The sequence below is a fragment of the Gordionus sp. m RMFG-2023 genome, chromosome 1 (assembly GCF_954871325.1).
Source record: "Gordionus sp. m RMFG-2023 chromosome 1, tfGorSpeb1-WG-v2, whole genome shotgun sequence".
In the NCBI taxonomy this organism is placed as follows: Eukaryota; Metazoa; Nematomorpha; class Gordioida; order Chordodea; family Parachordodidae; genus Gordionus; species Gordionus sp. m RMFG-2023.
The window spans coordinates 19,877,222-19,889,494 of record NC_088775.1 but is presented as its reverse complement, the minus strand read 5'-3'; the positions used below and the strand labels follow the sequence as shown (position 1 = coordinate 19,889,494).

General features: G+C 26.5%; 1 protein-coding gene across 2 annotated transcripts in view; it reads left to right on the top strand.

Annotated features, from left to right (window-relative positions):
• LOC135922529 (developmentally-regulated GTP-binding protein 2-like) overlaps window positions 1-12,273 on the top strand; it is a 48,404-nt gene that overhangs the window by 13,443 nt on the left and 22,688 nt on the right. For both annotated transcript variants that reach the window (XM_065456900.1, XM_065456901.1), the window contains 2 exons: window positions 3,234-3,306; window positions 3,348-3,438. In XM_065456900.1, the coding sequence (XP_065312972.1) occupies window positions 3,234-3,306; window positions 3,348-3,438 (164 nt within the window). The remainder of the gene's footprint in view (window positions 1-3,233; window positions 3,307-3,347; window positions 3,439-12,273) is intronic.

Here is a 12,273-nt window from a genome sequence, read left to right as displayed (position 1 = left end):
AATTGGAAGCCGGGAAAGCATATCCGCATTGCTATTTTTTTCGTCCCTCGAAGTTGCAATTCATAATCATAATTTGCTAGTAGTAATGACCATCTTACTAATCTTGATGACATATCTGTTATTCTTTTATGTGGATTAAATAACGATATTAGGGGTTTATGGTCAGTAATGATAATGAAATGTCTGCCAATTAAATATTGTTTAAATTTAATTAATCCATATATAATTGCTAAAGCCTATCGCTCTATCTGACTTTAATTTCGTTCGGTAGCATTTAATGTTCGAGACGCGTATCCAATCGGTTTTTCCACGTTGTTAATGATATGAGATATAACTGAGCCTATTCCATGTTGAGACGCATCAGCATCTAGAATTATCGGGTTTTCCGGATTATAATGTGTTAAAATTGGTGCTTCTGATATTAGTTTTTTAAATTTATTAATCACAATTGTTTCATTATTTGTCCATTTCTATGGCACATCTTTCCTTAAAAGCCTATATAATGGAGCGGCAATAGTCGAGAAATTGTTTATAAATTTTTGATAATAATTTATTATACCGATAAAAGCATGTAATTCTTTGACGTTTTTTGGTAATGGTGCGTCTAAAATTGCATTGACATTCTTATTTGTTGTCGTAATTCCCTCTTCGCTAACGGTATGACCTAAGAATTCAATCTTTTCTTTAAAAAAATCACATTTTTTAAGATTTAATTTCATACCGTTTATTTATAACGTCTTTAATACATTTATCAAATTTTTCTTATGACTCTCAATTGATTCCCCCGTAATTATTATATCGTCCAAATATACCGCTACTCCAGGTAATCCCTTTAATAATGAATCCATTGCTTGTTGAAAAATCGCTGGCGCTGAGGCTACCCCAAACGGAAGTCGTGTGAAACGATACAATCCACTAGGCGTGTTGATTACTAACAGCTTTTTTGCCTCCTCATCTAGCTCTATTTGAAAATATGCTTCGGATAAATCTAATACTGTATATTTACACCCATTACCTAGTGTGGCTAATAATTCATTAATTCTGGGTAAAGGATATTTATCTATCAAAATATTTGCATTAACCTTTTGTCTGAAATCACCGCAAATTCATAAATATCCATCTTTCTTCAATACGGGCACAATCGGAGAAGCGATATTCGAGTATTTTAGTCTTTCTAAAACTCCCATGGATTCCAGTCGTTGTAATTCCGTTTCGAGTTTTGCCTTCCACGCAAATGGTATCGGTCTACTTTTCATACATTCTAACTGTGGGTTGGATTTTACCGCTAAACTGGCCTTAAAATCTCTTGTAAACCTAATTTTTTAGTGAATAATAAGGAAAATTCATGTACAATATTATCCTCCCAAACCTCATTAACTATATTACATTGATTTATTTTTATTAATTTTAATTTGTTTATTAGGTTTCTACCTATCAAGTTAATCCCATTGTTTACAATAATAAATTCATGATATATAACTTTATTCATATAATTAACGGGTAATATACACTTACCTTTAATATGATCATTACATTATTATAAGATTTTAAAATAATATCCGTTTTTGTTACTGGTATTTTTAAACGGTAAACGTCTTCTATATTCAAAATGGAGACTGCCGATCCTGTGTCAATTAAAAATTTAATATAAATTTTATCTATCAATAATTTCACCTCAAATTTTTCTCGAGACTCCTCTGGAAATTCCCAATCCTCAAAACTTTCTCGCTCATTTTCTGGAACATCTATCGTTCGAATATATTCTTTCTTCCCACGATTCCTTCTGCATACTTTTTGTAAATGTCCTTTTATCCCACAATTATGGCAGATGGCATTCAAATTAGGGCACTTAGGTTTTGTGATCTCCTAATCCACAACAATAGCAAATAATTTTTGATACTGGTTTGTACTTGTCATAATGCTCCCTTGTTATTGTTTTTGAGATTTTATATATCTCCTTCCCTGCATATTATTTTTCATACGACATCATTTCTGTAGTCTCCATTGCGGTCGCGATTTGTATTGCACTTTCCCATGTCAAGTCCTGCGTGTTAATTAATTTCATTAATATTTTCCCATTATTAATTCCTGTCACTAATTTGTCCCGCAATACTGTATTACACATATCTTTAAATTCACACATCTTTGCCTTTATCTTTAATTTATTATGGTTTCATCTTTTTCTTGTTCCATTTTAAAGAAATAATATCTTTCTAACATGAAGTTTGTCTTCTTCATATAATAATTTTTTAAAAGTTTAATTATGTCATCATATGATATTTCCTCTAATGTCTTTGGTAAACACAAATTAAATAATTTAGAATAAACCTCTAATCCAATATTCGCTAATAAAAATGATTTTTTGTCTTCTATTTTTGCGATTTTAAATATGAATTCCATTTTTGATAAATAAACTTCCATATTGCACTCCTTTATATTATATTTCTCCATTTGAAACGACTGCGCCATTGTGATGAAACCAATTTTTATTATAAATTTAACAACTTTTTACCCTTTGTACCGCAGTATATATATATATTTTACAAAACAAACAATTAATCGTCGTACACAATTAATAATATATATATTTGAAATTCATCATATATTTAATTGCCTTTGAGGCTAATTGTTTCTATTAGAGTAACCATATTATATAAACCACGAGCCACGGTGTTCATATTCACCTAATCAAATACCTTTTCTAACATCGGGTCTCTATTATAAAAATATGTAAAATTATGGTAACTTTGGAATTTTAGACTTTTGATGATTGAATTCTAAAATGATGTCAAAATTTTTAAATTAATTTTTACAATTTATGAATCACATTGAAGAGATAAACTTGATTCAATTTTAATTTTTTTTATAATAGTCCATAATTAGCCAGGATTCTTGGAATCTTATTTTAGTCATGAAAAAAATATGTTTTTTCTAATATATCGGTTTTTTTTAAAATGAAAAAATCATTTTCTAAATCATATTGAAGAGCTAAATAGGAATATATATTATTTTTTATATAATATGTTCATGTTTATTAGGGGATTCTTAAGGATTCTTAGTTTCTGGTATAGCATATTTTAGTCATACCCATAGATTCTCTGATTCTGTTTTAATTTTCACTTTAACAAGATTGATATTATTATATCCCTTTTTCTTTTAAATAATGAATTTTTTAATGATATGCTGGAGGGATATTTCTAACATTTAAATTTTTTTTTTAAATGACATAAAAGGCATCTTTTAGAAAATGAGCTTGAGAGTGTTGGAATAAGATTAAACAAAAGACCTCCAAACATCTATTACAAAGTAATCTAAATAATTGGTTTAAATCTATATAATTATTATAGGAGAAAAAGGCCGGTGGAATATCATTCAACTCAACCGTTCCTTTGACGAAATGTGATGAAAAAATGGTGTTCAGTATTTTGCATGAATATAGTAAGTAATTTTGTTCATTTTTTTATGAAGATCTCCTACTTAATAAAATTGAATTTTATAATCTTAAAAAAAGTTAGACTTGTTTTATAACTTGTAAAGATTATATTGGGCAATTTTAATTGAGGAGATGGGAAACTTCATTATCAAAAAGATTGAGTCTCTTATCTCTATATAAATATGGAGTATTCCCGCAAAATATCTTAGATTTTTAACATACTGTCCAAAGAGTTGGGTGGGCAAGGCAACTTTAAAGAACAATCCTATCTTTATTTTTAAATATTATTATTTTTTACTTAAATGTGTATTTACAGGTTTTATAATAATTTAGGCTTTTGCTACTAAAATTTAAATTGACAACATTTTATTTGCTAGATCTTTGAAAACAAATTAAGTCCATGAGATGCAGACACAATGCATTCGATAATTAGATATTTAATTCTCACAAGTGTCCAGACTTTCTTCATTACTTTCATTATTTATTATAATGTTACTTTTACAAATACTTTAATAAATTCACTAGTATATATATATCCCGTATGCATATTGGTCCCTGTTTCAATTAAATTATAGAAAATTGGACTTGAATTTCTAAAATAAAATTTATAATACATTACACTCTTATATTTGTCCACCCAACATTAATCGGTACTATATTTTTAATCCTTTCATATCCCTGTTTAGCAAATTTTTACTGAGTAAATATCTCATGAGCATTTTAAATGCTGTTTTTAAAGATAATTTAATTTCTTCTAGATACACTGCATTATGGGGAATGAACAATTTAACATAAAATGGTATTGCGAAATTATAAATATATTTTTAAATTATTTTCAGAAATTTATATTATTATTAGTTAAATTAAAATTGGAAGAGGAAGTTGGCCTTATCCAATATCTCTTTAACCTTTAATCCTATTCCTTATCCTTATTTCAGCTATTATTAAAAAGTTGAGCTATTATTATATTATCGAAAATGAACGCACTTACAAAAGTAAAACAGAATTATGATATATGTACTTTTATGTTATTTAGTGGTTGTCAATGTTTATTTTTAAGGCGTTATTTTTATATGGTATTTTGTTCGATTGTGATGTGTTAATTTGACATTAGTTTATGTTCAATTGATTTGAAATAAGCTTATTTTGTAAAGCTAAACATTGTAAAAAGAGAGGATATATTAAAACTTATTGAATAAAAAACCAATATTTATTTTTATACCAATTCTAATTCGATTGCAATTCTCGTAGTGCAACATGGTGGAGGATAGTAATTATATCAAAATAAAAGTTCTATTAAAAACCTTGGACTGAAATTCTTAACCGAGAATATTGTTGATGAAGCCACAAAAAAATATAAACTGTTTGAAACGATAGATAAAGAGACGGCGGTTATCATATGGATAATATGGACAATTTATCGTATCAACAAAGAAAGATTTAATACAAAAAAAAGTTGAAAAAAATAAAATAACGCGTATCTTTGATTTAATTCAAAACCTGACCGACTTGAATCTTCCTGAGAATATCTGGATTGACCGAAAGGCTGTAGTTCGGGGCTTAATATGAAATTGATTTCGGTACAATTCATGATTAACTGTCGTAATGAAAAACTTAAAGTAATATTGATAGATGAAAATACGACGGATCTAAACATTATTGACGATATTGTGGTCAAATGTCAATCGATGGAAATAACTGATATTTAAATACGTGCAGAGTAAGATTAATGGAGAAGAGATGATGGAGTGAAGTGGCAAGGCAATTCGGTATGGAAAGAAAATAACTATGATTTTAAGGGTACGGACAACAACATCAAAAGGCAAGAGATTGTACAGATACCGTATAATCTGAGGCCACGAATATGAATGATTTTATCATTGATATAATCTCAATTCTTCTTTTATGATAGATACTGGTTCTCCGGTGACATCCTTGCCGATTAAAGATTTCGAAAAGCTTACGAATCATGAAAATATTGAATTGAAAAGTTGTTCTAGGAAATTATTCTCTCATGAAGGTTCTCCCATCACAGTAGTTGGGAAAGTCATTAATTGTAAGGTTAAATGGTTAAATATTATTAAATATTAGATTTTTATGTATTAGATGGGGCGGGACCACCCTTATGTGGTCAAGATTGGATTAAAGAATTTGATTTAATCGCAATTTTGAGATAAACATGTGTAATAAACAAGAGATAGGTGATAGATTAAATTTTTTAACTTAACAATTTGTTTTCATATAAAGATAATAAATATTTGTTTAAGTGTAATACGTGTACACCTACATTACCAGGAGTGAGGTCGGATAGTTTAAGAATAAATTGTAGAGAATTAACTTTAGGTAACTCAGTGTTTGTGACAGTGAGCTCAAATCTAGAATGGCAAGTGGGTACTGTCATTGGTAGGATCAGTAATATCTTGTGGGAAATAAAAACAGATAATAAAGTTGTGATTGCACACATTAATCAGATTAGAGATCTTTGATAAATTTGTTAATTATATGTTAATTATTTAACAATGAATTGTCTTAACATTTTGTTTTTTTTGTTGAATATTTACCAAAATGTTATAAATTATGCTTAGTTTTTATTGGACTATTATAAATAACTTCATTTCCCCTCCTTTCCTCTTTATAATGTACTTATTGATTGTATTCCAAAATTAAGGATACAACAATATTACAAGGATACATTTATTCCCCTCCTTTCCCCAACTTTAATGATTGTATTCCAAATAAGGAAATAACAAATTATAAATTATTGCAATAATTTCCTTTCTTACATTTATTCCCTCCCCATTTTAATGATTGGATTCCAAATAAGGAAACAACAAATTATAATAATGCAATTATTCCCTTTCCCATTATATTTATTTTACTCCTTTCCAATATGTTACATTACGCGTTCATCTTAATATTCTTTTTTTTGTATATTTTATATTCAGATTTGATTTTATATATTTTTACGTAAGCTTTTGTTAACTTACTTTTACGTAACCTTTTGTTAACTTATTTTTATCATATTTATTATTCAAATATTTATTTTTATAAAATGTATATATATGCGATGCAAGAGATGAAGAGAGAGATAATAAAATTAATGTTAAAATAATTTTACCACTTTTACATAATTAACATGCCCTGGGTACCTCTTAGTGGGATATACTTAAAAAAAAGACTCTTCAGCTTCAGTCCCACTAAGATTTGTGTAACATGCAAAAATAAAAAAAAAATTTTTTATAACATTATATAATAAAAAAAAATCTATATAAAGGTAAAAAAATTTTTTTATTATTTATTTATATTTTAACATGTTCTCTTTTAAAATCATTAATATACCCATAACGTCCATTGAAGATATACTATTTGAATTAACGAAAACCCCGACGTTGATTATTTTCTTGGGTCCAACTCAGGAGACCTCATCCAATACTTTGAAAAATGGGAAATTTTATGTTTTTAGCGACACTGAATTTATTGAAATCTTATGTATTTTTGTTATAGAATAAACGATTTACAAAGTTATTAATGGATGTTAAACCCACTGAGTTACCGTATAGATTTCTCAGTAAAACGGAAATTTAACTGACTTGTATATAGACCGTGTACTTAATTATTTTACTAACAGCACATCATCTGACTTTGTTAAGATTAATATATTACTTGCTAATTTAACAGATGATGTGTATGATTAAATTAGATCCATGTTTGGACATTGAAATTTTGGACCTTAACTTAATAATAAATAAACTTAGATATTTAATACCTACACAAGATATAAACATTTTAATTAATTAATTTAATCTAGCCGCCCAAGGCACAAATGAAATTTTTTTTGATTGGTACTTAAGATTATCCAATAATGACAATTTTAGAAACAACTATAGACAAAATTATGACAATAGATGTAATAATAATTATAATAGGAATAGGAATTACGATAATAACAATTTTAGATACCATGACAATTATAACAACATTAACTTTAGAAACCATCGTCAATATAATGACTATAATAAATAATTATGGTAGAAACAATACATGACATAATAATAATTAGAGTAATCAGATCCAACACGAGGATCAAAATCAATATTTACCAATCCTATAAAACAACTTAAGTAATTATGGAGGAAACAACATGTGGCATGATTACAACCAGAAAAAGCAAATATATAATGACCAAAATCAATACAACAACAATTGTAACATGAATATTGAAGAAATTGTTGAAAATAAAGTCGACACTACAAAAGATAATAATGCTAATGATCTTAACGTTAACAACTTAACTGAGAACATGGTTAATGATAATGATAATGCTTTTATGACTACTTTAAAATTAAATGATGTTACCACAATGATGCAAGTCGACACAGGCTCTAAATTCAACATCATACCTCACGAAATAAGAGAGTTGGCATTAGAGAAATTAAAAAATCCAAGTTGCAACTTACCGCATACGATGGAAACTTAATTAAGATCATCGGTACTACACAAGTCATAGTAAGTTATGAAGGCATCACAAAATTTATAGTCATTATATTGACGATGGTTTCTAAAGTTACTGTTATAACTGTCATGGTATCTAAAATTGTTATTATCGTAATTCTTATTCCTATTATAATTATTATATCTATTGTCATAATTTTGTCTAAAGTTGTTTCTAAAATTGTCATTAGGTCTATATATAATAATTATTATTCTCATTCCTGTAATTTTATCTAGGAAAAGTATTTTGGTTATAAGATGTAAGAATTTTTTTTATTATATTATGTTCAGAAAATTTTTATTTTTGCATGTTACACAATTCTTAGTGGGACTGAAGCTTAAGAATCTTTTTTTTTCCATATCCCACTAAGAGGTACCCGGGGCACCATGTTAATTACGTAAAACTATTATAACATTAATTTTATTATCTCTCTTTTCATCTCTTGCATCGCATATATATACATTTTCTAAAAATAAGTTAACAAAAGATTAAGTAAAAATAAGTTAACAAAAGGTTACGTAAAAATAAGTTAAAGGTTACTTAAAAATATATATAATCAAATCTGAATACAAAATATACAAAAAAAAGAATATTAAGATGAACGCATAACATGTTACAATAAGATAAACAAGGTTGGTGAATTATATTATTTTATTCTTAAAATTAATTATATTTTTCTTGTAAGTATTAACACTATATATACTAAATATAAATAATATTTGAATAAAGGTTAAATAAAATATAAAATAAAAAGTAAAAATATGTTGAATAATTGAGATTATACCTTTCGGTCAAAATTTTGTATTAACATTTTTTTATATATCATTTTAATGTGACATTTTTTTTATTCACTTTGTATTTAAATTTAATCGGTGAAAATTTTATATTAACATTTTTTTATATCATTTTAACGTTACATTTTTTTTAATATCAATTTGTATTTCACACATTTTATTTTTTTATTGTTTAAAATAAGATATATAAAGAGAAATTGTTTTTGTTGAAAGGGATAAAAAAAATGTAATTTATCATTGAAAATAAAATGTAAATTATGATTAAAAATAAAATATAATTTATAATAAAATAAAATATAATTATGATTAAAATAAAATATGAACGAGAATATACACAATTCTTACAAGATAAGTCAAATCTGAATAGCTATATAATAAGTGTCTTAAAAAATTAGAATATTAAAGTAAAGACAATTTAATGAGTGCATGATATAAAATTTCAACTTAATACTATAACCAAATATATAATATTTTAATTTATTAATATTCCTATTATATAAAATTCTCCCTCTTCTAAAAAGCTTTCCTATAATTTCATGTAAGCTGTCATCGAGAGCTTGTTGACATCGTTTTGGCTGTTCAAGTTGTTGCATAAGTCATTGTAATCGTTACATTGGTTTGTCCAAATCCTTTGCTTGATATCCATATCGTAAATTGTTTTCATCAATCGTAATTTTGTCATGTTAGTGCTTGTGGTACTCGGTTGTTATTATTATCAATTTACAAAATTGTTTTCATCATCAGTCAGTCGTGAATAATTAGGAATAATAATTGATCAAATTGGATATTAGAATAAGTAAATTATCTGAATAATATATGAATTTGGAATAATGTATAGAATATAATATTGGAATGATAAATCAATAAGATTATTATATAATATTTTTAAATCGAATATTGGAGTGATAAATCAATAAAATTATAATTTAATATTTTTAGCGTTTAATTTATTTTTTGCGTTTTAGTGTCCAATATTTATTTTATATATTAAGTTATATAATCTATTAAATAAGCAAGTTTTTGTTTAATTCGAATTGGTCTAGAAATTGGTATTATATTATTTTTATTAATGATTTTTTTTATTTTTATCCACACTTCCCTCCTTAAAAGAATTTTTAGAGTTAGAATCATAGTTTATAAATGTGTTAAAACAATTTCTTATTCTTAATTGGTATAGTCTCCTTTATACACCTTTATCTGTCTTAATTTGAAACATCATGTTACTTTCTTTATGGACCAATCCTTTCCACCATTTTTCATCAACTTGTATTGTACCAAACAAAATCTCCTACATTAAAAGTTCTATTGCGTGGTAATGATACGTTAACTCTATCCTCTTTTTCCTCCAACGGTTTTAATACAGGGTTTCCCATCAGTGGCGTATCCAGGATTTTCTTATGGGGGGGGGGGATTTTTTTGGGGGCTTAGCCCCCAAACCACTCTTACCTGGCCTTCGGCTGGGTCTTATGTTTTAGCTATTCTATTAAATTATTCATAATTTAATAATAATTATATTTCTATTTTTTACTATTATTTACTAATTCGTGCTTATGGATATTACAAGCCTATTTTTTATTATTTTAAGTTAGGTATATTATATTTAATAAAATTTTTTAAATGTAAAGTTGAAATAAAGTTTAATGTCATTTTTTTTATAAAATTTGCTTTAAAAACTAGCCTCAGCTTAAATTCTCATACAATATAAGCAGAATATAATTTTTTTATTGAAAATACTAATAGTAGTGTGTATAAAATATTGACTAGAAAATAATTTAAAAACAAGTTTTTTTTAACATCTTATCAAATACAATATTATACAAATTTTTTTATTAAATACTATAATTATAATGTGATTTTCGTACTTTATTTGCGATAAAAAGGTATCTAAGAATGGGATGATAATGGATATTTTATAATATTCTTCAGTTGAGCCAATATTTATTTTACATCTCAATATTTGCCTAGGTGCTAGACGAGGTTTAATTAATGTTATATCATAAAATTTAGCCTTCGGTTCAACGTCTAGATAAATATTATGAAAATATTCATTCTTATTGTATCTACCTGTTCATATATATTTTCTGCCAAATCAATAACCTGAACCAAATCTAAATTTGGTTTTTGTAAATTTCTACAAAGTAGTAGGCTATAGGAAAAAATTTATTGATGCAACTAGCAGCAATGATAAACTCTGATTGATCAATTGAATTCAATAATGATATCGCTTCTGACGATACATTACTTTTTTTCATGCTCAGCCTTATTTAACTTTTGTATTTCTATTTCTTTTGTTCTACAAAATGGAAGTAAAAATGAAAAATATTTAAAAAATTATAGATATTTATTAATAATTAAAATATTATTAAAAATACTTATTGATTCTAACTCACTAATAATTTTGAATTTCATAAAATAATTATATATAATAATAAAATAAATTACCGTTTGATTTCAATCTCTTTGACTAAAAAATTTTCCATTTTATTAATATTTTTGAATAATGTTATTGTACTCACAAAGAAAAGAAATTTTAATAAAATTTATTTATAAAAATAAGTTTTATGCTTGAAAATTGATATTTAAATATTTGTAAAATTTTGATCGGGGGTGGGGGGGAGGTGTAAAATTTTTATTAGCTTAAAATTATATTTATAAAAACAGCCAAATTAGCAATGGGGGGGAATTCCCCCCCCCCTCATTGGTTACGCGCCTGTTATAGAATATTTTTTAATCACGGAGGATTGCTAGCACGGTTGAAGCTAGATGAATAACCCAGCAATTCATATTTTTCGACTCCCAGAAGGTCATTAATGAAGTATCTTTCGTGACTCTTTCAACTTATAATAAGAATTAATTAGGGAACCTATCCTTCTATTCTTATTTTCAATTTCAAGCCCCACATCACTACTTAGACAGTTTCTTGAAAAGGCAATAATTTTTTTATTTCATCAGCTGAATTTATTTTATTTGGCATAGTAGGACAGTAATTTTCCCAACTTCCCCATTATGAAATGTGGATTTTCCGCCATATCTTGCTCAAGTGAATTTTGGCCGTTCCCTTTTCATCACACGACAAAAGAACTTGGTGTCTAGAATCATGGTATATTGCAAAACAAAACGCATCTTTTTTATATTGATTTCTTTTGTTTCAATACAGGAAGCCAGTGATTTTTCAAATGGAATGTTTAATTTTTTTGCTGACATTTATGGTCTAAGTTGTTATATATAATCTCGATTCAAAGCCATTATAAAGGTTCGGTTCTTAGCTATTTGGCATAAAGGTTCGGTTAAGATTTAAAAAATTATAATGTTTTATTCCGGGCTATAATGGTTTGGTTCGCTCCAGGTCCTTGATACATACTTAACAGAAACCAAGAAGATAAATATAAAAAATTGAATAACTTCATTTTTACCCTAATAGCCACATCCACCAGTGGAGAATTTTGTCTGAACATCCTTTTGAAAACGTTGGCTCATAAAATTCCAATATTGCATGTTAAAAGAATTTTTTTTTAAGAATAAAAGTACAAAAAGAAATTTTTAATAAAACTATT